Source organism: Anser cygnoides, chromosome 9 (assembly GCF_040182565.1).
Source record: "Anser cygnoides isolate HZ-2024a breed goose chromosome 9, Taihu_goose_T2T_genome, whole genome shotgun sequence".
In the NCBI taxonomy this organism is placed as follows: domain Eukaryota; kingdom Metazoa; phylum Chordata; class Aves; order Anseriformes; family Anatidae; genus Anser; species Anser cygnoides.
In genome coordinates this window covers 23,614,699-23,641,176 of record NC_089881.1, presented here as the reverse complement: position 1 = coordinate 23,641,176, position 26,478 = coordinate 23,614,699, and the positions used below count along the sequence as shown (strand labels likewise).

The window sequence follows — 26,478 nt, the reverse complement described above, 5'->3', positions numbered from 1 at the left end:
AGCTTAACAGTATTAATTCTTTTATCATTTAGGCACACGTGCAAGTGCCCACAGTATGTTCTTTGTTTTTGCAGGGGCTAACTTGGGCATGCTAAGACCATGACTGTGCTAGCAAGTGTTCATTTGTATACGTATATTACGCTGTCATGCCTGTCCTATGCACATACAGGTTTTAAGCCTGTACAGATTTTATGTGCGTGTTGCTGGCACAAATAAGCAATTGAAAATCTGTTCAAGGTCTACTATATTACTCAGGATTGTAGATGCTGAACAAAACACTTGAGAAAAATTATCTTATTTCTGGTGTTATCTGGTCCCAGCAGTAAAGGGCCTGCCCATACACAGATGAATGCTAGCAAGCCAACTAAAGCAACGTTAGAATGTATTTTCCCTCTACAATTTGGTCACTTGATTTCACCATTACTACATTAATGTGCCTAAAGATGGCATAACTTTTAGTCTTAGAGTTGTATATCACTTGAAAAAATGAAGTAACCGCAATTTCCCTGAGATTCTACTACTCCCACTCTTTAATCTTCCCAGAACTACTACTTTTTGTAATGACAAGACTGACAACAAGAGATTATGAACTCAGTTGTAGTTTACATTGGTAATAACGTGAGAAGTCAGCAAATTGCCTGATATTCATTCAAAAGGATTATGGATTCACAAGCCCCTGTTGATTACACCCACATTTCTTGGCAATGGAAACTCAGTTTCGTGACTGTAAGCCACAATACAATACTAAGCTACAAGATATGCTTTCCTTCAGTACTTGATTCCTTTATTTCCTTTATTTCTTCCTTAAAGGAATAAGTGACTAAAGATAGAATGCATGATATCTTTTATTAGAAAAAAAACAAAGATAGACAAAGTTTTTGAGCACAGAAAACATTCATGTGCCTGAGAATGATTTTTCCTCCATAATACCAGCTAGATACTATTTCTTCCCTACAAACAAATTTTACGTGAATCAAAGCACATAGAAGTTGGTGTTTTTAGTACTAATAAAGGAAAATAAGTTTAACCCTACTTCTATTTTTTTTTCTATTCTATGTTTTCTTCTAAATTGGTATGATTTTCAGAAAGCTTCTCAATGCTTCAAAAAGAGGTTTTTCTAAGCTAAAAAAAAAGTGTTTTCTTAAGATGAGAATGTTTAAAAGGTTTTGGTTTGTAGCAATATTCAAGTGAATGCTTTTTATTTTTTCACCTATAGAATAATCATTAAAAAAAAAGTTTGAAGATTTTCCTTCCAATTAAAACCAATTACTTTTCAGTGGAAAAAGAAGAATGGAGTTCCTCATGGCTCAGGAGAGACATTGTGAAAAATAAGCAGTACATCCCTGTCTAAACGCCGGCGACAGTCATAATGAGAGTATCTCTGAGCTCTGTCCTGGCCATAAAACTGCTGCAGTTTCCTTGACGGCTGCTGTCTGTGCTCATTGCCTACCTTTATAATCATCACAACTGCACCTTCACCAGATCAGCCACTGCATCCAAGGAGCCACATCTATCATTATATTGTCCATTCCCCCCCCAAGCCAGTTCTTTTTTGTTATCATTGGTACTCAGCACCAGAGCTGCTCAGCCATTACGTGTTTTACAACAGGTAGTTATCCATTGGAACCTGACTTGGAGACATCTTGAGACACAAACTGCAGGAGCCTAATCCCTGTAAATTCATCACATATTCTAGTAGAGTGCCACTGCCCTTGTTACTTAATTACTTCAAGGAATGGTTTAAGCAGGAATTGGTAAAGGAAAAATCACAGGGAAATTGTGTTTCTCTGATCTTTTTTCTTTTTCTTTCAACACAGAAGGGCAGGATCAGGCTTCAGGGGGCACAGAAACTTGTGCAGGAGTTGGAGGCCAGCCCAGGGAGCACTGCCCACGCAGGGGCTGGCCCATGCAGCACAGCCACAGATCAGCACGCAGCAATTCCCACCGGCAAAAACCCCCAGAGGTTTTCTCCAAAGGGAGAAGGTTGCCACAGGCAAACTCCCCACCAAGTGGCCTGAGGAGCTGGGTTTATTCGCCTTCATTTCTAAACTTCAACAAAACACTAATGGCTGCATGGGAAGCCCTCCAGAGCAATTGCTGCAAGCATGTAGCAAGCATCTTTGAATCCAGCTCAGGGGTACGAGCAGTGCTGTACTGAGAGCAATGGAGCTACAATGATTTACACCACCTACATGCTTTGGTCATGTAATTTATTTTGATGTTCACCTATAACAATAACATTATTTTGCATGCCCGATCCTCAGACTACGCAGTTCCTTTCCTAAATATAAAATGGTTTTACAAAATTCAACCACAAAGAAGGTGGGGTTTGTTGTTTCTTCACAGCAAAATAGCAAGTAGCCAAGGTTCATTATAGACTAAATTTAACCTGTAAAGAGGACATTACCACTGAGAATGAAGAGATTTGCACTCTTTATTGTTCCTTTACTAGCTTCAGATTCTGGCCTTTTTGTGTCATTTGCTGCTTTCCTGAGGATGCAGACATCTAGGCATCTTCTTTAAGAAGTGACACCAGAAAAACTTATTTCCCAAAGTCTCCACATGCTCAGCAAAGCAGCAGTTCTCTGAACTCTCTGATACACTCAACTCAAATTCTGATGCTCCTTGCTTAAAAAAAAAAAAGCCATGTGAAGATGATGTGCCTGTGGGTGTCCAAGAGACACCGTATTCAAGTGATTAGCCTGCCATGAGGCCTGCATGAGTTAATTAAAATGTGATCAATTTTTCTGCTCCCCTTCTAGTTTTCTTCATTCAGGCAAACATGCTGAAATCACAAAAACAGCAAAAGGATTGCTTTAACCAGATAGTATATAGATTCAGCATATTTTCTGCATTAAAAAATATAACATTTATATGGAAATGACCTTTTTTTTTGAAGAGGCAGCTATATATTACACAAAGTTCCACTACAGCATTTATGCAAAAGAGATTGGGAAGCACTTTCCCGTAAGGTGCTTATTTCCTCCAGTGTAAATAAGAAGGCACAGTATAATCAAGAAGCTTAAAAGAAACATTTCACTCCATATCGTATATTTTAAACCACCAGGTATTTGTTTTCAGTTCTGTGATTATTTCTTGTTTGTTTGCCTTCTGCCTCAGAGGAAGCAAAGGACTTTAGAAGAAATAATCCATTCTCCCCCTTCTCTCTTCTAATCACATCACAGTCTGCAGACGATGGCAGGTTGGCTGCATGACAGACCCATGCCACTCTCAGAACCGTGAGAGCATTTGGTGCACGAGGCAGAAAGCCTCATGCCCTCAAAGCCCTGCCATGGCCCCAGCCCCGTGCACAGTCCCAGCGGGACATGCATGGGCTGCGTTGTGCTGGAGCCCCCACCGTGAGGACAGAGCCACGTCCACGTGGCCTTCATTCACGCCAGCACAAGGCACGTAGCAATTCTGTGACCAGCCACCGTTCGGGCCGAGGGGATGCTCGGGGAGGGCATTACGTGCAGCTCAAATCAGGGGCAAAGCTGAGAGCAGCGATCAGCTGCACAGAACCAAAGCCCTTGCAACTGCCTAAAGGTCTCTGTGATAGAAAGATGCTATAATCATAGAATACATAACTAGCAAATCCTTTTTAGGCTCGCTTTTATTACAAAATTACACTTTTGGTTAATAGTTGCACAATGACAAGCCAGTTTTAATGTCAGTGTTGTGCTTAATGAAACAGTGTGAGCTGATCTGACCCCACTGAAGCCAAGTGCAAAATTCACCCTGATATAAATGGTTTTCCAGTTGAGAAATTCTTTGAGCTTATCATGAATTAAAGTATAGCTTGCTCCGATGATGAAGTGAAATTATTTAAAATCAATTATAACATAAAAGAGATATCCTGAACTAGAAGCTCACTGAGCTAAGATTCTTGATTTACAGCCTAACATCCTAACCCTAAATGGAAATCCATACATCATCTAGTCAAAGTAATCAGACTCCAGATCACTTACTTTAAAGCAGGAAATTCATCTTTTTTTTCCTCTGTTCAGAAGCCATTACCATTAGCTGGGACGTTAACAGCAACCAAAGTAATCACTACTGAGGTTATTTCACCATCAAAACTCCACAAAGCACAACAGGGATTTCCAAAGCATAAACAGTCAAGAACCCCCTCTTCCTTCACTTTTAAAAGCAGCCCCGGAGTCTCTTTGGCCACCGCTTTATTTCACATATGAAGAACAGCTGTGGAAGAGCTAATGACTTGCTTGGAGTCCTCTGGAGCAGTAAAAAGCTTCCAGGCTGGTGCTCAGCCATGGAGCAACACTCCTATCTATGTGTAAATGATAACTTAAGAACTTTGTGCAATATGATGTTAATGGGACAAGCTTCTTGTTGGGTTTTAAAAAAAAAAGGACACACCGGTGAAATGTTATTTTCCATAGTTGCATGACTATTTATATAGAGAAATATAAATTTATATAAATGTATACATATATATAGATACACATATTATACATTATGGGCATATACATACATACATATATACACACAGCGTTATCTACACATACACAGATTTGTATATACATATATATAAATATATATATACACACAAATACAGACAGCTTTCTTCTTTTTAGCTAGCTATAGTTATAAATTCTCCCTCCCCCACAGAGCCAAGATGATCTGAGTTGCCTCTGCTGAACTCCCTACGGTTGCCTTTCCATCACAAATTAAATATAATACTCATTATCCTGCAATTCTGGTTCCTGAGAAACTTGGCAATATTTCTGAATGACTTCAGATGCAACAATTTCTTCTGCATTGCCTCCGCTAACCTATTCCAGGAGATGCAATATGCTGCTAAGATTAAGTGTCCAAAACACTAATATGTCTGAGAAGTGCCTCCACTGACCTACATTAGGAATGTAGGTCTTAATGTATACATTTTTAGCTTTATCACCAAAATGTTCATATTTTTATAACAGTCCAAAACAAGCCATATGCCTGAATCTCCCAGAACTTTTCAAAAAATGACTTCTACACTTCAACATGCTAGCATATACACATATACATACATATACATAGTATATATGTATATAATGTACATACTCAGTATCACCATTTCCCTTACATACATTAGCCACTCTGTTCCAGCAGAGGTAACAACATAGGAGGCAGTTACTACTGCTTTGAGTTAACAGCAGCTAATTTTAGGTTGTCGTCCATGGAACACCTTTGCGTTATCCCTGATGCATACCTGTTAGTGATCCATCTTATCAGTGTTTTGTGCTCTGAAGGCTTTAACAGACTTTGGCTGGCTTGTAGGGGCTGGCAAAGCACAAGGCATGTATTACCACCGCGGCTAACCTCGGGAGGCTGCTTACAAAGCTGAGTTACAGGTAGGCAATCCAGTCGATACATCTTACAGAATGAAGTCTTGAGGTGCAAAACATCACTCTACAGAAAAACCCAACAAAGATAACCATATTTTTAATTGGACTCCATTTTGTGCACATGTTCAATGTGCAAACCGAGGCGTTAAAAGTTATCATCAGCCAAATGATTATCTCTGCATGCAGATAGGTAAAAGCAATGTTGAGAATGCCAACAAATCTGGATGCTGCTTGAGAACTTGGGCCAGAAGTGGGGAAAAAAAAAAAAAAGGATTCTATGAGATATTTGTTTACCTGCTCTAACAGAGAGGTTTCAACAGGAATTGTATGTTGTTATTGACTGTTTCTAACACAGCAAGATGCTTGACTTTGCGGTGCCGTTTGCATCGTTAGCCTTGGCACAGGTCCCACTTGGCACAGCTTAACCCAGCCATGGTTAATAATGCCATTCCTTCCATTGGCATCACTGGCTCTAGCACTGTGCCCCCTCATTGCTCACAGGAGGAATACGTACATACATAAATTAGATACATCCACCTTTCTTGCTTTGTTGGCTTAAAACTGAAGGGGATAATTAAACACATTGAATAATGACCGACTCTTTGCCTTAATCAGTGAAGGCTGCAGAACAAGGACCCAGTAGCTATGACTTGCCCTTTCTTGAAGAAAATACTGATATAAACTGGATCTGAAAAATATCTTTACTTGCCATATTTCTTTGATTGCCAATACTATCCACTTTCCAAAGCAGCCAGGTTTTTGGGTCACTGCAAGAAAACATAACAGAAGTGATGCCACAAGAAACGATGTTTCCTAATGAAGAAGAATGCATTAGTTATACATCTTTTTCAGCAGTGCTTTTATGAAGACTGATCAGCTGTGCCCTCGCATGGCATTTTAACTGCACCAGAGAAATCCTGGATGAGTCTTCTGAAGAACACAGAGACAAACTTTTAAATGGCCAATGTCCATTACCAATGCCCAGTTTTTTTAACATTCATTTTTCACAGAAACACTACACCATGATTTTTCTAAGTGCTCATCACTGCCCTGCTCCCTGTGCGACACAGGAGCGGTGCCTGCAGTTGCAAGAGACCTCCAGGTACCTGATAGCGCAGGGTGAGAGTTAATGGTGGAGAAGATTAGCTGGCCACATCTGAACCTGTAATCTCACTAATGGGAGTTTCTTACACCTTCCTTTGAGCCTGATCATTCTGGGCATTCTCAGGATTGAGAGGACACATTTCATGAACACATTTCAACTCTCAGCCTGAGTGGCAACTCCTACTCTCTTTGGAGCACAGCTCCTTCATTCTCCAAAGAAAAGGAGAAGAAAAGAAAGGATTAGACTTGAAAGTCCTATTAAAAAGTATTCTGTGGTGAGAACTTCCCCACTGCAATGTTTTCCGCTCTCCAGTGACACTCTGAATAAAACCAAACCAAACAATCATGAAACAACAGCAACAAAACTGTAATTAACCTTGACTTCCAAAGCCAAAACCTCCAAAGTTCAAAGACAGACTTCAGTTTAAGGATTATTCAGATAAAGGTCATTACATATAAAATATAAAATATGTAAATATTTATGCATATAGTAACTAAGAGAGCAAGAACAAAACCAAAGGTTTACATAGCTTTCTAGAAAACTCATCTCAGTTTAGGACAGTTACAGCCGTGAGAGACTGATTTCATTTTAAACAAGTATGTTCTGAAAAAAAAAAATAGCAACAAATACCTTCCTACAATTCCTCAACATGCAAAACAGCTCTTGTCTCAAGGAAAGCATAGTAAAGAGGACAAAGCAAGAAAAAAACATTTTCCCATAATCAGTGTACTGATGTCACTTTAACACTTGGGGCAAAATGATTAGCATTAGATGAGATAGTCACTGCGGGACAAAGACAACAACCCCTTTTTTGGGGGGGGGATTACTCTTACAGGAGTCCCCACTGGCAATGGTGCCACCGTCAGCAGAAGGATTATCCGTGCCACCACAACCAGCAGCATTTTCCAGGTCTATGCCAGTCCAATAGTGACTCATCACAACTCAACACCCCCTCGATGACTACTTATTCAAGCCCTACTGCGTAATCTGCATCGCTGCAGAGAGCTGCCCTTCCTGGCACAGTGCTACAACAACATCCCCAGCTTCCATGCCACTTATCATGGACAGGAATTTTCCTCCACTGTTGGTGGCATCTGTTTGAATTTCCAGCTTCTGAGAGATTTGACCCTTAGCAAACCTAAAACATTTCATCATAATTCATAGAATATATAGGATATTCTTGAGAAATTTAGAAAATTCTAATACAAAAATAAAGACGTTAGAAAAAGTAAATGGGCATTCAGTCCATGATGCGTTCAGTACATGGCATATGACTGAGCTATTAATATTTTACATTGTGCTATACTCTCTATTATTATCTGTTCTTTTTAAGGCACCAAACATCTTAGTATTGCATATACATACATCTTCCTAATACCACACTTACGATTAACGCCCTTAACATTCAAAATATAAAGACTGATGCAGCATCCACTCTGCAGAGACTACCCAGTACAATTGTCAGACAGGGAATTTCTATAGCAATGCCAGTGGCTCAGTTCTTTTGAGTCTTCTCCCATCATTTTTCCACAAAAATGAACAATCTGACAGTGTTCTGAAAACCACCACAATATTGAAAGTTTTAAAAGAGAAAATCCCACCACAGGGGAGTGTTTCCAAATACTTTCACAGTGATCAAGATAACCTACAACGTTTCACCCCAGCACCCCTCTGGTGAGCACCATGTATCACCAGATACACCCAAAGGTAATGGGTTCGTCAGTAACCCCCTACCTCCTCCAAAAACCCTAAACGAAAATAGAAGTACGGAATTTTAAAAGAAGTGGGAAGCTACAAAGATCAAACAAAAGACATTTAAAAAAACGATATGAAACACAATTGTTGGTGTCTGTAAATATTCTTGCTTTTAAAGAAGGTAATACAGATGAGGTATTTCCAAATAATTTGCAACTGTTATATAAATAATCGTGGTGTATGTAGCTATAATACATAGCTACCTATGACATTAGATCTAAACTCCTCTACCAATTTCCACATTTCTTGAATCTACTGAGACACACTAATATTTGTCTTCATGCAAATCCTCTTATTTTAGAATAAGAAAGTGCTAAGGGTTGGTTAGTTTGTGAATGAGGTCAATCAAGAAATTTACTAAAATGGTAACAATTTTTTTTTTCTAGTCACATGGAGAGCTTGTCTCGATATACTTGTATCCACATAATATAGGTTGCAATTTTCTGAGATGAGACGTTGCTCTTCATTTGAGTCTGCTGACTAAAACTGAGCGGTAATGTGGTACTTCATCACTGGCTTCAACTGGAGCAGGATTCGGCCTTTAGTCCGTGCTCACACAAGAGTTTGTTCCAAGCACATTCCACTTCTTCCACTAAGAGGAACAGGCTTTGAACTGGGACTTAGATGTGTTTGCCAGATTAAAACAGAATCTTTTTTCAAGAAGTGGGAAAAAAAAACTGTATTCCCACTCACATCAGCTTTACAAAGTATTAAAAATAGCATATTTTGTACAAAGAGACGTTGTTAGCATGAAGAAGTTATGAAACTACATATTGGGTATATTTATTCCACATTTCTCCCATGGAAACAATTGTTTTGTATTGTATAATCCATACATAAATTCACTGTGAAACTCAGATATGAGGAAGTCAGATTTAGAACCAAGTCTTGGAAAACTCAGAAAATAGGAATATGCAATGTGCAGCAGTCTGATTTCTGAATGTATGTAAATCCATGTTGGAAAAGGAAATGCCTTTGGAAGAAGTGCAATTCTGGAACAAGTTCACATCTAAGTGGCTGAACCATTGCCAGAAGTCATATCCTAGGGCTGAGTAATGTAGATAACCAGTGAACTTCCAAACTTAGGGCCAGATTCTGCACACCTTATTCACGTGAACATTTCTGTAATACATAAAGCCAGCTCATCACATATTGTTCATGGGAACAGTTCAACTTCATTTGAAATACGACTAAAGTAGAAGTAGCATAGCACTCATGAGTTGCTGCTTGCATACTTTAGTGTTTCAGAAATGTAGAACATTGCATATTGATATTTTGTAGAGACCTGTCTGTCGCGTTGCTCTAAATGTTTATAGCAGAGAAAATGAGTTGGCCATAAATGCACATTTCTTGCTTAAAACCAAATCAGCAGTGATGATATGCACAAAAGTGTCATTTTTTGTTGTTTTGTTTTGTTTTTTCTGGAAGGGTCTCTGACAACATCTTGAGTTACCACAGCTTAACTCACATCCACTGAATCTAATAATAAACCTCTTTGTAGTATTCACCTGACTAAAGCAGTCCAGTTCCTGGTGTGCTGTGACAGACTTTCAGAGATGGCAAGTGTTCTGGAAGTCAGATCATTATTTATACCATAAAAATTAACATCACTATTGATGCAACCCAGGGATCCACAAAGCATTGTCCAAGCCTCAAGCAAATCTTTTAACCCAGGTAAAATATTACTTTTACATCTATGGCAATATCAAGGAAGTACAAAAGAGCACCGAACACCACCACTATCTATTCCCATGTATGCAGCCATTATCAGCTAGGACTGGGACTTACCTGGACTTGTTTCTTTTCCACCTGTAGGAAGAATTTCAGTATAAACAATGAGTGAATAAGCCAAGCACATGGTGAAAGATTTACACAAAGGTTCTGAGCACTGCCACATGCTGAACTGCTGAAGCTGATACCAGCTACTCATACAATAATGTAATAAGCTAAAAAATGTATTTATTTATTTGAAATAGTATCCCATCAAACAGCTCCAATGTGAATGTGGATCATTGACTTTATTTGGTTCCTTCCCAATATTATTAATGCTACCAATAACACTGCTGATAATGAGAATAATCCCTATTAATTAGGAGTAACCCAGGTCGCAGCATGTAAATAGTCACCCGTCACAGACCAGAGATGATGGATCCACTTTCGTTTCCTGCAGTGGAAAGTAATGCTACCACCCACTCAGCCTCAGCTTAACACAATGAAATAGCAAAATAGAAGTCATCATAATATACATTAGATATCACAGTTAAGTATTGTCAATATTTCCAGAGGCAACTATCCCCAAATGATTCCAGTGAATTCCCAGTACACAAGGAAAAGAAAGTTTCCTACACAAGGAAAGAAAAATAACTCAATGTAAGCCAAAATTATCTCTTTTAATACAAAATTCCATTCTCATAGAACAAATTTATTTCCACTGAATAAATAGATTTCTCACCATTCACGGGTGAGATTGCTACCTATAGTTATGTTGAAATTCTCTTGCCTTTCTGCAGTTTAATTAAAATATAAACATTATTTGCAACTGGCTTTACTATATTTGGATACAAGTATGAACACTTGGGGTTTGATGACATTGCCAAATGTACACAGCACCACTCTCACTAGGGGTTGTACTTTAACCTGGTTTGTATAGCTCCACGTGTTGCTTGCATGTACGCTTATCAATGCAATTCTGATTATCATATTATAATGATTATCATAAGAAAGATCTGGCCTTTGCACTTTGATGTTTATTTTTTAACAGGTCCGTGCTCTTCCACTGTCCTTTAAATAAAAAAAAAAAATAAAAAAAAAAATCAATGGTAACAACAATGAAAAAGAAAGAAAGGAGAAAAAAAAAAAAAAAAGAAAAGAAAGAAAAGAGAACCCCATGCCCAGCAGACTAGAGCTGAATTGCAGCAGTAATAAAACACTATCAGCTCAGTAGAGGAATTTGGGAACTTCAAATGTATAACATTTCTTTAGCAAAGCTATTGAGCCAATGATAGATTTACAGACATTTGGAGCTGCCTCTCCACCCCAAAGCACATACAGCTACTCCCAGTGCTTGGGACCCTAATGTCACACCCAGCTGCCTCTCCAAGACAGATAGACCAAAAAGCCTGCAATAAGCATACTTGATGAAGCTATAAAGGGGACACTTGGGGTGAAAACAAGCGTCCATGGTTTTATCTCCGGTATATGCATTGTGCTGGGTGGGACAAAACTGCTCCCACCAGGCCGGAGGGACAGCTGGATGAGAGGTGACACCACGCTCCACTGCCCCGCGCCAAGCAGGTGGCTGAGCCTTGTCCCCTGAACAGCACCCAGAAAAAAAATGCCTTAAGGGGGAAACCTTTTTAACGCAGATGGGGGTGAGAAAAAAAAAAAAAAATCACAAATATACATTTATTATTATTATGGATAAATTATCATACCTGCTGCTCCGTTAAGACAAACGATACCTATAGATATATATTCGATCTTTCGCTATAAAACTCTATATCTGAAGACCTTCAGGACAGTGCTCGGTGACAGGGGATGCCGGCAGTGGGCTGTCCCCCCCGCAGCCCCCCCGGCCCCGGTGCAAGGCCCCCGGGGGCTCCGGTTTAGGGCCCCGGGGGCTGCGCTCGGCTGGGCCGGGGCCGGGCGGGCAGCGCTGGGGCTGCGGCGCCACCTGGCGGAGGATGAGGAGCGGAGCCGCCGCTGCCGCCCGGCCGACCCCGGGGACCGAGGCCAAGATACCACCGGGACCTTCCCTCCCCTCCTTTTGGTCTCACTCCGGTTCCAGCGCGGAGCAAACAAACGGCCGCGCCAAGGCAGGCAGACCCCCGGCCGCGGGGAGGTGGCTGGAGCTTTACGCATCCCTTCCCAGAGACCTTCAACTATTTTTTCCAAAATTGAAAAGCGCTTTAATGCCCGCTCCCATCCCCCTTTGACTGCTCGCTTCGCATTTAGAAGGAGCCCCAGCAGTGCCCCTGCGAGAGGGCACTGGTTTGAGATGCGAGGGAACTGCCGTAAGTACAGTGCGGCGTGGGAATACGGATTGCAAATCGGATTTGTAAAAGTCTCGGGTGGTATCTTGGCAAGAGAAGCTGTACAGGTGTCGGTTTTTTTTTCTCTGTTAACATCACAGTGCATCGAACTGTTATCAATAAAATAGCTTTCAAGGTTAAGGTGGGAGAAGGAAATCTCAGTAGGGGGAAGCTGACGTTTAAGGTTCAAGCTTTGTATTCCTATATATATATATATGTGGATATATATATATATATGCATGTTTTTTCAAAACTTTTTATTAGGAAAGCTATACCAGACGCATCACTGTACAATGATTAAACATTACCTTTACAATTTATATTCACTTGAAATTACAGAATAAATATATGCACATTGTTGTACCTCTCGTGTGTGTGCGTGTGTGTGCATGTATGTGTGTATGAGAGAAAACATTAAAAGTGCTTCCTACAAAGCTGTTAGTGACAGGTGCCCAGTAGCTTTTTTTTTTTTCTCCTTTTTTTTTATTTTCCTGCATATTTGCATGTTGCTTTTATTTAGGAAAGTGCGGATGTCCTCCAAAAAACCATGGCGTCATGATGAAGTGTCGCTGAGCATCCCCTAGGTGTGTGCGCCACGTGGTTACATCCTTTGGGCTGCTCGGCTCCGGGTGGCTTCCCCCGGCGCCCGGGATTCCCTGCGCGGCGGCGGGCGCTGCGCGGAGAGGCCGGGCTGCCGCGGGGTGGCGGGGATGCGGGTGGGTGCGTGTGCGTGCGAGGGAGGGAGAGAGACAAGAGTGAGACATTCGAGCAAGACCCTCCCCTCCCTTCCCTCTTGCAGTTTCCAGGCATGCAGCAAACCTCTCTCGTTTGCTTCTTTGCATTTTTTTTTTTTTTAAATAAATGTACAGAATCTGTGCCATGATGGGCAAGAAGAAAGCAAGCCACAAAATGCCATCTTCCCTCCCCCTCCCCTCCAAGGGAAAATATAGAGGAAGTTTACTGCAACGGAAAAAAAAGAAAAAAGAAAAAAAAAAAAAAGAAAGAAAGAAAGAAAAAAAAGAGACACACATGGAATTTACTTAACCAGGATCAATACAAAGATCCCCGATAATAATAATAATAATAATAATATACCTTAGACATGGCACAGTCAAAGTCTCAGTTTCAGTATAAAAAATAATGATTGATTAACATCTGCTGGCAAAAGTCTGCGAAGGCACTTCGTCGATTACTGCTCTGAGGCCGGCCCTGCCCGCAGCGCGCACAGCTGGCGGGCAGAGCGCGCAGCTGGAGCCTCCCCTCGCATGCGGCGGTGCCGGGCGGGCGGCGGGGCGGCGGTCAGAACCGGTACGTGGTCTTCTCCAGGACTTCGAGGTAATCCGGCTTGGTTTGGAGTTTGGCCCTTAACTCGAGGTATTCGCTTGTGGGGGTTTGGTGCTCTGAGAAGCCCTTGCCGGCCGCGAAGAGAAGGGTTTCTTTGAGCCTGGCGTCCTGCTGGAGGTCCGGGTATTGCATGCCAGGGGGGTGCACGTGCAGTTCCTTCAGCTTGGGCACGGTGCCGTACAGGCAGTCCACGAAGCCCACGGCGCAGGGGGGCGGGCGGTCGCGGTCCCGGGGGGCTCCGCCCGCCGCCGCCGCCGCCGCCCCCGGCCCCCCGGCGCCCGCCGCCAGCCCTCCGCCCGCGGGATGCTGCGGGTGGGCGGCCACGATGGTGTTGAGCTGCGAGCTGGACACGGCCAGGCTCCACTCCTGCTCCTTCTCCAGCAAGGTGCGGTAGTTGGTGCCCGGCTCCGGGCCGGGGGGCGCGGCGGCGAAACGCTCTCCGGCGCCCCGCAGCAGCTCGGCCGCCTCCCCCCCGCCGCCCCCCGCCGCCGCCTCGTCCTCCTCGTCGTCCTCCCGCGGCTTGTAGATGGGGTTGTTGCACATCTGGGTCACCGGGTGCGGGATGTAGTCGTAGACGTGGCCCGCCGGGGGCGCCTTCTCCGGGGAGCGCTCCCCTCCGCCGCCCTCCTGGAAGCCCCCCGGGCCGCCCAGCTCCGCCGCCTCCGCCCGGGGCCCGCGGAACGGCCGCTTCCTCCGGCGGCGCCTCAGCACGAAGGCGAAGAGCCCGGCGGCCAGCAGCACGGCCGAGAAGAAGAGGACCAGCAGGCTGAGGATGAGCACGGAGAGCGGCACGGCGGCGGCGGGCGGCGGCAGCTCGTAGGCGGCCGCGCCGGTGGCGGAGGGCGGCGGGGGGGCGGCGGCGGCCGGGGGCGAGGCGGCGGCAGCGGCGGCGGCGGCGGCGGGGGGGCGCAGGGCGGCGGGGCAGAGCGCCCCCAGCTCAAGGGAGCGCAGGTCGCGGCGAGCCAAGCGCTCGGGGCTGGCGCACAACACGTCGCCCACCACGCTGACCGAGCTGAGTGCCTCGAGCCACTGCTTGAGGGGCACCAGGTCGCAGGTGCAGTCCCAGGGGTTGAGCTTCAGGTCGATCTGCACGATGGCGTGCAGGTGCTCCAGCACCCCGGCCACCGGCAGCGCCAAGAAGTGGTTGTTGCGCAGGTTGAGGCGGGCCAGCGAGGTGCCGGCGAAGGCGTCAGTGGGCAGGGTGCGGAGCAGGTTGTCGTTGAGGAAGAGCAGCTTCAGGTTGGGCATGAGGCTGAAGGCCGCCGGCTGGATTTCCCTGATCAGGTTGTACTCGAAGTACAGGTAATGCAAACTCTGCAGGCCCCGGAACATGCCCGGGGTGAGCCGCTCGATGTCGTTGCCGTTCAGGTAGAGGCTCTTGAGATTGGGCAGGTTGATAAAGGCCCCGTCCTGCACGTAGGAGATGCGGTTGTTCCCCAGGTGCAAGAGATCCAAAGAGGAAAAATTCCAGAAATCGGAGCGGTAGATTTTCTGGATCAAATTCCCGCTCAGGTAGAGCTTCTTGGCGTTCAGGGGCCTGGGCAGGAGCTCGGAGATGTTGTGAAACCCTCGCTCCTTGCAGTTGACCGTCAGGCCCAGGTCGTTGATGTGCAAACTGCAGGAGCAGCCGGTAGGGCAGATGATGGGGATCGGGGGCCTGGTTTGGTAGGCGGCCACGGGCGGCTGGTTTGGCCCGGGGTACAGGCCGCGGGGGGTTGGGGGAGGCCGGGGTGCCCTGGGCTGCTTGGTGGGCTTGGGCTGCTTGTTGGATGTTTTGTACTCAACGGAGGAAGCGGTGAAATGGAAGGAGGACAGCATGGAGGACGGCTTCGTAGGCCACGCATTCTCCTTGCTGGACGACAGCTGAGGGATGCCCAGGCTGGCTTCCACCTCGGAGTCGGACAGCATGGGGCAGAGCTTACTTCTTTTGATTTCCCGCAGGTCCTTCCCATGGAAGTGGAAGGGGGTCTCGCAGGTGATGTCCCCCACCAGGGCGGTGTAGGGGATGCGCTCCAGCCAGCTCTTCAGCTGCACGATCTCACACGTACAGTTCCACGGGTTCTCCTCCAGCTGAATCTCCATCAGGCTCCTGCCAATATGGTCCAACATCCCACGGTACGAAAGGACTTTTAACCTGTTCCCACGCAAGTCCAAGTGGGTTAAGGACACGGACTTAAATAGGTTGGTGGGAAGCATGGGGATCAGATTGTCATTTAGGATAAGGACCCTCAATTTACTTAGGTTTCGAAATGCCCCGCTTTCAATCCGCTTAATGACATTGTAATCTGCCTGCAGATATTCCAGACTTTCCAAACCCAGGAAAGTGTCGTTTCTGAAAATGTCCAATTTGTTTTCGTGCAAATACAACCTCTTCAGAACTCGGAGCCCATTAAAAGCCCCCGTCTGAATGTCCTGCAGTGCATTGTTCCCAAGGTTAATAGACACAGCATTGTTCAGATGAAGAAAACTGTTGGTGTACAATTTCCTCATGGAATTCCTCTGCAGATAAAGTTTAAAAGGTCTTGACCATGACTCTGTTATCTGACTAATATTTATAAATCCTTTGTTGTCGCAATGTATATGGAAAATGCTCTCCTTCACTTCACAGTAACATGGATCAAAGCAGGGTTCATCAAGTTCCTCCGAGTCCTCTATCAAGGGAATTGGTGTAGTCCATGCTAGAGCAATTGTGCTTAGAAGAATTATCCACAACATCCTTCCTTTATGAAGCGTCTCTGCCGAGGAAGGTTTCATCATTTGTTGACGTTTACAAAACTGCAACGGGAAAAAAAATGCAGATTTTCAGTATTTCTCTCCTGCCCCGCTCCTTTTACCAAGCCCCTACCTGCTAGACTTGTGTTAGACTCCTGGAAAGTTCAGCAACTGTTGGGTAGACGTTCACAATAAACTCTAGGGCTGTCGGTTGTGCGAGCCTTGCCCTGATTTATACTTAAGAGATGTTAAAGGGTTTAATCACGCGATATCAGCTTCCCTCATCTCCCTCCGCCCCCCGTTTTGGTAAATGCCACCTATAAAGAGGACAGCACATGCAGACCATACAACGAGAGGAGCACACAGGCAGAACGTGTTGCGTCTTTGCGTGTTTTCCGCCATAGGACCAGTGTTCAGAACTGCGTGTATTTCATACTTGTTTGCAGTTTTGGCTTTATAGCCATCGTAGCCCGTGTCGACTACAGGGGGGAAATCTCGTAGCAGTGGGCAGATTTCTCCAGTGTCACACTACATCTTTTATACATGCAAACTCCCAAAGTTATTGAATTTCAGTCCTTGAATCTCTCTCCCTGCCAGCTCGATATTATTCCATATGTAAGTTCAAAGGAATGTGCAAGGTTTCCTAATGTCCCTGAGAAAACAGTTCCCTTCAGAAGCCAACACAACGTCTTTAAAAGAGTAAACGGTTAACAATCCTGATTTAAAAGAAAACATTCCCCTTTCAAACACACAGATGAATTAATGGAATGGTATATTATCAGATAAATACATACCACATATTAGTCATTTTAGCTGATTAAAGCATTTAGAGATGATTAATCTTTCTAAAGCACATGCCCATGCGATCAGCAGATCTAAAGGGAAGTGACAGCTAAAGAGGCACCTAGGATTGAAATGCTCAGCCTGCCTTGGATTAGGGTATTCTGCGCCCCCAGGACCAAGCAGGAGACCCGGTTAAAAAGATGAAAGTGGAAGAAAAAATACCTTGACACTTACCAGCCGATAAATTATCTATCCTACTATATACGTTTCCGAATGAAGACACGGTTCTTCTCCAATCAGATGAAAATAATACTGTACTAATGAGATGCAGCTCCTTCAACATATGGTTTCACCCTTCCTTTCACCAGATATTTCAAATGTATGGGCATGGAGAAATGCTAAGGATGGTAATAATAACGGTGGTGATGCAGCCTTCCTTGAATCACTGAAATGCCCATTAGAATTATTCGGAGCGATCATTGCTTTCGGTCTTAATCTCTCAATAGAAATGGTCCTTTTTCCCTTCCACGCGTAAGAACTGGAAAATTTTGACCCCCATCCACAAACTTAAGAGCAGAAAGATGCATTTAGGGGAGAGAAATGCGAAAGGAAAAGAAATCCTTAGGATCAACTTGCGAATGAAACCCTCCCCTGTGGGAAAGAGGTGGTTGAAAGCATGAAAAGAGAAATACCCCCTGCAATTAAAGCCAGCATCTAATTGGGAAGAAGGGAGAGAGATGAGAGCTATATTGCAGTATCAGTCTCTCTGTCTCCTTTGCAAAATATTAGCCACTTAAGTTCTTTCTCTTCTGCAAGGGCTGTAATAAAAAAAAATAAATAAAGAGGGTTATTATATCTTCTTTTGGGGAGAGGGGGTGTCTTTGACCCTACGTGGAAACAAAAGGATCCAGAAAGCTTGTACTTACCGGTTTGCAGGAGAGATTTTAGCACATCGTTCCAAAAAAAAAAAAAAAAAAAAGGGAAAAAAAAAAAGAAAAAAGGGGGGAAGGGGGGGAAAAAGCTCGAGTTTAAAGATTGCTGGTTTCTCTCTGTCTCTCCCTCTCTGTCTCTCTCCCTCTCTCTCTACTCCTGCTGAAGCTGAGGCAAAAAGGAAAAAAAAAAAAAAAAAAAAAAAAAAGAAGCAAGGCTGAGACGTGCTGGGAATGCAATGAGCCCCTCAATGATCTTCTTTAGGATGCAGAGCTGCTGTTTGGCACACTCAATGGAGGAGGGAGGAGAGGGGCTGCTGCAGGCTCCAGCGCCGCCGCCGCCGCCTTCTCCGGGCACCGGCAGCGCGGAGCGGGAGGGCTGGGGCGCGGCGGAGGATCTCGGGCTTCTCTCCTGCTCCCTGTGTGTGTGTGTGTGTGTGGTGCTGTTGTTGCCCTGGATCAGGCTTTTCCACGTCATGAAAATGAGCTTCAAGAAGGGGAACAAATGAAGGGGGCGCGCTTGGCACCAGGTCGGGGGCGCGCATTTGGGAAGCCCTGACTATACATTTTTTTTTTTCCCCTGCCTTTTTTTTTTAATTTTTTTTTTAGAGAGGGAAGGAGGGGGCTGGTTGGCGGAGAGGAAGGGAAGTGGGAAACGAGCAGATGGGGGAGGAAAAAAAAAAAAGGCAAGAAGAAGCAGAGAGGAAAAAGCCGCCGGGATGGGTCACAATTCGCATCCCTCCCCCACCACCTCTTCTAACAAAAAAAAAAAAAAATCCAACTCCGGAGGGAATCAGAGATGCCCTGACTGCAAGCGCCAGCCTCGCAGCCTTGCAGCGGCGGGTCCGGGTGTCCCGGGGTCTCTGGGTCCCTGGGTCCCGGGGTCCCGGCTCCCCGCACCGCGCCCCCTCCGGGCCGTGCCGGTGCCGAACCTCGCCCGAGCCTCGCAGCCTCTCCGGGATCCAGCAGCCTCCTCCCTCCCGGCCGGGAGGCAAAGCCCCAAACCCTCGGGGAGGACACCCGGCGCCTTTCGCATCCTCCCTCCGCCGCCGCGGAGTTTGCGCGGAGGCGGAGGGCGGCCGCGCCCGCGGAGGGCAGCGCTGCCGGCCGGCATCTCTCCCCCCCCCACCCCGGGGAGCCGCAGGAAGGTAACGGGGCTGCGGGGAGGGGAGGGGGGGAGCGATCCGCGGAGGATGCGCGGAGGGGCGCGCAGCTTGCGCGGGTTCCCCCTCGGCTGAAAGTTGGGTGGCGAAGACCCCCCCCCCCCCCCTCGCCTAGGGGTGTCGCACCCCCGGCATCCCACCTGCGGCCAGGGCAGCATCGCGGCCCCGCGTTGCCTCCGCGGCCCTCCGCAGCCGCGCATCCCCATCCTCGGGCAGGCTCCGGTTCCCCCTCAACCCCAAGTCCCCTTTCCCCGGGGCGGCTCGGCCGGGGGGAGACTTAACTGCGACCGCGGCTCGGCAGCACAAAGTTGACGGGCGAAGCTGCAGGGGTCGGGGGGAGCGCCCGGGGGGGCCGCCGCCTCCTCCCGGCTCTCTCGGCGGGCAGGGGCGCTGCCTCCGCGGCCGGGCCCCATGCTCCGCAGGCTCCCGAGCTCTCCTTCAGCGGTGCGGCACGGGCGCTCCGCACCCTCCTAATTAAAGCGCAGCATCATCCCCCCGCCGAGGCGGGCGGCACGCACCCGGCACCCCCTTTGGAATTAAATGGGGGCGGGGGGAGATCGGGAAGGGCGAAAGGGCAAATCGTAGCGGCTTGGGCTTGTGCCGAGCTCGCAGGGGGGCTCCAGCAGCAACTCAGAGCCGTGAGAGACGAACTGTGTCCCCCCCCCCCCCCCCCCCCCCCCTCCAGCACCCCCCTTCGCTCCCCGCCGTGTTTGGGGACCTTGCGCTGCCGCTACCCCGCAACTTTCCCCAAATGCCACCGGAAGGGGCTCGTCCTCCCCCCACGTCGGGGCTGCCGCCTTCAAGTTTCGCCGCTGGGCTGGCGACGGGAGGACGGGGGGGGGGGGGGGGCGCCGGGGGGCTGGCCCCGTGCATGCAAACCGGCGGGTGCTGAGGGGGTGGCACTGGCCGGGGGGTGCCCCCGCCTTGTGCCCGGCTGTCCCCGCATGTGAGCAGCCCCCCCTAACCCCCCCGGGACGCCCTCGGGGCCGCAGGAGGGGCATCCCCCCCCCCCCCTCCACACACACACACGGCACCGCGATGCTCCCTGCGGGCGTGCGGAGGGAGGAGCAGGAGCTGCGAGCTCGCCCAGAGGTGCTGGCCCTTTCCGGCGCTGCTCGGCTTGAAAACCCCGTGTCCCCCGGTGTGTCCCCCCCCCCCAGCCCAAAGTCAGCAGTCGCCCTGGCCGCCCCCCTCCCCAAAGCAGCTCCCAGCCTCGGCCCTTTTTGCTGCCACCAGCTGCTGGGAGCAGGCTCGGCAGATTGGCAGCAGCTCCGGCTCAGGGTACGGCGGGCTGATGCAACCGAGACTGGGACGTCACTCGGTTATTAATAATAATAATTAGTATTGGCAAGCGAGCTGTTTCCTTGCCAAACCCGTCCTGGAGCCGTGGAGTCAGGGGAGATGCGTGTCAGCCGGGTGAGGGGCTGGCAGGTGCCCTCCCGCCTGCCTCTTCCCAGCCTTGGTTGTAATTACTGAATGCACCTTTTCCCCGACGGCTTGCAAAAAAAAAATAATAAAAAAAAAAAAAATAAAAAATAAGGGAGAGAAAAACCCCGGACAACTTCTGTGACAAATTAGACAAGGATACTTGAACAATTATTGTGCCTTTACGAACGTATCATTACAGCATTACATTTCCACTGGAGGCGACCATTCCCCCCACTGCAGTCATTGTAACGCAGTCATTTAATGCTTCATTCAATCTGCAGTGTAAACCAACTCGTTCCTTTTCTAATAGAAGTGGCAATGTTTGAGAGAAGGAGGGAGTTTTCTAGCAAAGTTCTGCCTGTCCAGAAAGAAATATTTTGATCTTTAATAGCCTCTTCTGTCTCGAGCAATCCATGGTAAGGGCGAAAGCAATAAATAGTGCAAGGACAAGGGAAACTCTGTTGTAATTATTATAGATGGGAGCTGCTTTCTGGCTCTCTGTATTTTGCTAAAGCCAGGGAGCAGTTTAGAGGTTCTGGATCTGAGCGCTGTGAGGATTTAGGGGTAGGCAGCGCCTGGGTTCTGGCTGCGGTTCTGCCTAGGGGTCTGGAGAAGCCTGCACAGCCAGGACTGGGCTTCAAATCCCCTGGGCAGGGGGATGCGTGGGAGCCTGGGCTTGGGACCAGAGCTGTGAGACACCAGCAGGCTGCCGTGCTGCTTAATCCAAGCCTCGTGCACTTGTTTCAGAGAGTAGGGTGCTCTGGGAGGGCAGGCCCTGGGCTTCAGGGGGCTTCCCATGGGGCAGAGCCAGCCCCCGCCTCTGGGGACCTTCATAGCATCCCTGAGTCTGAGGGAAGGCCGGAAAGTCAGTGGGGCTGGGGAAAATGCAGAGCAGAGAGTGGTCCTGCATGGAAATGTTCATGGCTGCAGAGGCTGAAGGGGCAGACTTCGGATAACGCCACTTGTCTGCCTGGTGTTCAAGCCTGGCGAAGGCTTAAAATTCCTTCCCTGGTCTGGAGATCCCCCTTGTGTCCTCATGAGACTCCATTTGTCTGGTGTGTCAAGATAAATGTATTTAAAATTGAGATCTCCTCTCTTTTCTTTCTTTCTTCCTCTTCTTTTTTTTTTCTTTTTTTCTTTCTTTTATTTTTTTTTAAGAACCTTTCAAAAGTTCTTGTTTTTCTATATTATACATTGCTTAAACTGAACGACTTTAGTGTCTTTGAAAATGTTGACAGAGGAAAATCTGAACAGAGAATCTTCTTTGCATACCAGTCAATGAAACAGTTCATGAGGCTTAGCTTCTTCTTTTCCCTCTTTACTACTCAGTTCATTTACCAAACCGAAAGGGAAACAAAATTACTGGTGGAATTTACCTACAGTCCTGGCTTGGAAGAGAACTTTTCTGTTGAAACCTGCATGATAGCATCCCAGTTTTTTGGAGAGAATTACAACCTCTCAGCCTACCATACCAACAGTTGAGGCCCATGCCCAGAGGACCTGAGTTCAACACAAGGCTCGGTCCTATGCCCTCCAGTCAGCACGAAGGGGCTGCTGTTTAGGAGCAAGGTTGGCCAAAGCTCAGTCCCCCTCAGCTCCAAGGGGAGCCGCTGAGGACCCTGAGTCACCTCCAGCCTGGGACTGGCTGCTCAGCTGAAGGCTGGCTTCCTTTTCGGCGTGCAGTCCTGGTATTTGACATGCCAGACATAAATTACCAGGACAGATTATTTGAGCTGCATAAGCGTTTGTGAATGCACATGAAATGGAGGAGATGTAAGAATTTTAAACTGGGCTTTTCCAGCTGGAATCCTTCAGGCTGGAGAGCTTCTTATGTTGAACTGATGCTCCTGGCCACATTTTTTACAATTAGTCACCTCATTATCATCTATATAATATCATATGGAATTTTTCCCAGGCCACATCCACTCTAAGTGATGCATACATCATAGTATTTTTATATATGAAGTTAAGAAATAACAATGCACCAGATTAAATCATCACATTGTACTTCTGATGTGAAACTCCTCAGCTACTTTAAACTCAAGAGAAGGACACTGAAGTTGTACAGAAACCCCAGCCATGCCCTCAGTAACAAGTTATATGTAATTGGTTTTTACTCTTGGGATTTTTTTCAGCGGAGAAATTTTGCCCAGTGTTTGATGATATGAGTAAATATTAAAAAGAAAGGATGAAAGAACTAATGGATAGCATTAAAATAGAACAGCAAATACCAGCAAATCATGAGTGCAGTATTTTTAATGGATTGTTATTAAAAATAAAAGAGAAAAGTAGGCAAAGTAAAAGAGAGATTTTCATGGACAAAATTGACAGTTCTGTTATCCTCACCAAATCCTGACATTTCAAGATCAGTTTTTATCTAATGATTCAATGGCCTTAAATATTTCTTTCCACTAAATCAGGCACAGCTATAGCTATTTTCCCACCTCAGACACGTAAGCCCACATTTTTTTCTAAATGTGCTGATATTTATTATAGCCAGTGTCAAAAAACTTCGCACTCCATTTATATATGAGCTTCTCTTTGGCCTTTATTAGAATGATCTACGGCCGTGGTTAGGCATGCACAACTTCTTTTGACAGCAGCCAGGATTTCGTGTGTGGATCAAAGGTAGAATAATTCCCCAAGGGCGATCTCTTCCCGTCCAAACTACAGAGTTATGAGCTCTGCTTCAGTGCGGGGTGGGAGCTTCTTCAGCTCTTCCCATGCTTCAGACAGGTCATTCTGCAGCCCACATCCACTTTTGTGCCAACGTGCTGCATATTTTTTAAGCTTTTTATATTATTTTTTTCTTCGGTGGAGAAAGTAATTCTTACCTGGTAGCATGAATACAGGCTCTGGTGTCCTAAATGTGACAGATCATGGACCAATGGACCAATGCAAAGGAAGAACATGGACTTAGAAAGGTGCTTTCTAAATTTCTCCTTCCATTTCCCTAAGAGCCCAAAGGTAGGACACAGAGCCTCAGAAGATAGCTGATACCTTGCATGCATACAAAAAAAATCTTAGATAATGCAGAAAATAATGTCAGAGTACTATTAGCAGGAACATACAATTCTATGATTCTGTGACTCTGTGATTTATTCCAAAATAATCATGTGGGATTATTTCTACACATATGCACTCTGCACGTAAACATTTCCTTTTGCAGTTGCTAACTCTGCTTGGTTTCCTTTCCATCTTGTGGGCCACTCTTGTGTATATCCCGGTTGCTTTATTTGGTCTGGACCCATGAAAACAGAGATAACCTGACAGCACACACTGTAAGCAACAGCACGGATTTTCAGGGCATCTGGATTTAGAGTTGCCAGAATTAGAAACATGAGCCCGAGGAGATCATGCCAGGGCAATTTCCCATTCCTTGGCCATAACGCCAATCAATTTAAAGTGTAATAGAAGCCACGATTACTGCACTGGATTCCGTGTGAAGGAAGGCACTTACTGCTCATTTGGAAAGAAAAGCTCATATTCAAAATTGCTTTTAGATCAGTCTTGATCCTACTTTTAGTGATGTCAATGGTGACACTTTGGTCCAGCCCCATGGTGCCAGAATTTTCCATTTACTGTTAACTACTTCTCTCTCCTCATTCCTACACTCAGCACCATTGCTTGAGGACAGTTCGGGCATAGAGACAGCCCTTATCTTTGAGCACAGGGGCAGCAAGATGGATAGTCATTTTAATCTCTTAGAAAAATTAGTTCAATGGCCATAGAAGAGATGGTGAGAATGGTGTCTTCCTTGCTCCTGCAAGGCTTGCACTCCTTTCTTTTTGCTGCTGATGACACAAGTCTTATAGTAGCCCCTGGTTAGGAATAAGAGGTGATCTTTCATCCTCAATGGGCTCAGCTATGAAGTTTGAGATGAGCTGACTCACTCTGATTTCAGTTATGTGTAATGGAAGCTGTGGACTAATGTAAGTCTGCAGAAATGGCAGAAGAGAGGCTGGTCTTAAACTCTTGGATCTTTTCTAATATGTAAAACCATGAGCCATAATACTTGGGTTTCCAGTGCATGACACATTAACACATTAGCATGCTTTTAAGATATTATTATGCTGAAATTATTAAATGGAGAGAGACAGAAGCAGCCAAAGTACCCCTGAGTGCACCTCGCCCAGCCTTCAGGCGGAGCTGACCCATGGCTAGGGAAGGAGGCTGCTGCCCTTCCAACTTAGGCAATGGAAATTATTGCAAACTGAATCGTGTGGCCATCCCTTATATGCAGTAGTTCCCTGTTTCCTTGTCTTAATTAAAGTAGCATTATGTTGTACAGGAGAGAAAAGCTGCGGCAAATAGCTGCTTTTTATGTTTTCAATACCGTGATAGGTTTTCTCCATTTAGTCTTTGGCTGTTTTATGTAACACCGAGTTTCTTTTACAAGGAGCAGCGGGAACCACCATTTTTGATCACTACTTCCAGATAGTCATTAAACGCACACGTATGAGAAGGATCAGAGGTCTAGATAGCACGACCTCTGAGGAAAGAGTAAATTAGGAATGTTCTAAACAGAAGAGTAGGAGGAACATGATGATACTTTTGAATTATATATGAAAAATAAAGGGAATACTTTGTTCTCTGTGAATAGCATCATAGAGAGTACAAGAAATTGGTCTTAATTTGTAGCCAGAAAGCTTCATATCAGATATTAGGAAAAAAGTTTCTGATGGTTAGGATGGCAAAAACTGACTTTGGGGTGGCTGAGCCTCTGGCATAAGAGGCTCAAAAACATGCAGGTGAGGTCCTGAGCCAGGAGCATCAGAGAGCAGTTCCTGTAGCACACAGATGGATTAGGGATGGATCCCCTGAGCATCCCTCAAACCCCACAATTCTGTGATTATTCATGTTGAGGGACAAATTGTTTGTGATCCTATACTATACTCCTATACTCCTGAAAAAAAAAATATATATATATATATATATTTATATCCTCGTTAAATACAGTAGGAAAATGTAATAAAAATAGTTTGGGAATTAGATCCCAGTAGAAACAATGACATAAAAAAAATAACATGAAGGAACTGAGAGTTTCATATCATCAGGATATGTACAGATAAGCTATAAATGAAGCATCATATATCTAAATTCTGAACTCATGCAATTGGCTAAAATTGTAATCTGGGAAGGATATATATGTATATATTTATATGCATATGTATGTATATGCAAACACACACATGCGCATGCATATCTACATCCTTGTATGGTTTTATTTATCTTTATCTTTTCAAGGTTTCTGTGCTTAGGGTTTTTATTTTCCATTCATTTTCTATCTTTATGCACCATCCATCTATCTCCAGTTGGCTAGCTAGATAAAAAAACAGCTTCTCAGGTAGTCAACTCCCAGAAGCTGGAATTTTAGGAAAAAAACTCAGTACAAGAAAATGCACAATGAGTTCCCGAGAATTGTTATTCCTGAATATAGATAGAAATCTTAGCTCATAGTGTAAGAAGGACTGTACCATGGTGTAAGGTAAAATCCAGACAAATACTCAGCTTTTCCTAACCACTTTTCTAGTATTAAATCTTAGTTTCAAAGAGCGCAAGGAACTTTCCTTTTAGCTGTTGATTTAACTAGGCTTAAAATCCAATGAATAAATTGTACATAGTTCATCAGCTTGTGGGGTGCACAGTGCCTGCACACCAAATAATAAGCTACACATCCCACTGTGAAAGGTTTATGGCCAGAAGACTGCAGGAACACCACTGTGGGACTGTCAAAATAAAACATGTAAGGGAATCATAGATGAAATGAACGCATATTGGTTTAAAATCAAGCCCATAAATATGTGTCACACCTGTCCTCTGGGTGGTCAGCAGTAATCAAGCTGTTATATTCCAAACGTATTTTCACGTTGATGC

General features: G+C 45.6%; 1 protein-coding gene across 1 annotated transcript in view; it reads right to left on the bottom strand.

The window, feature by feature from the left end:
- The window catches only part of SLITRK3 (SLIT and NTRK like family member 3), a 53,252-nt gene extending 35,295 nt beyond the window's left edge, over window positions 1–17,957 (bottom strand). Inside the window, exons 1-4 of the mRNA XM_067002271.1 lie at window positions 17,316–17,957; window positions 13,338–16,361; window positions 6,061–6,118; window positions 3,969–5,415 (exon numbers count right to left, since the gene is read on the bottom strand). Coding sequence (XP_066858372.1) covers window positions 13,542–16,343 — 2,802 coding nt within the window. The 5' untranslated portion in view covers window positions 16,344–16,361; window positions 17,316–17,957 and the 3' untranslated portion in view covers window positions 3,969–5,415; window positions 6,061–6,118; window positions 13,338–13,541. The remainder of the gene's footprint in view (window positions 1–3,968; window positions 5,416–6,060; window positions 6,119–13,337; window positions 16,362–17,315) is intronic.
- Window positions 17,958–26,478: the final 8,521 nt, after the last annotated feature.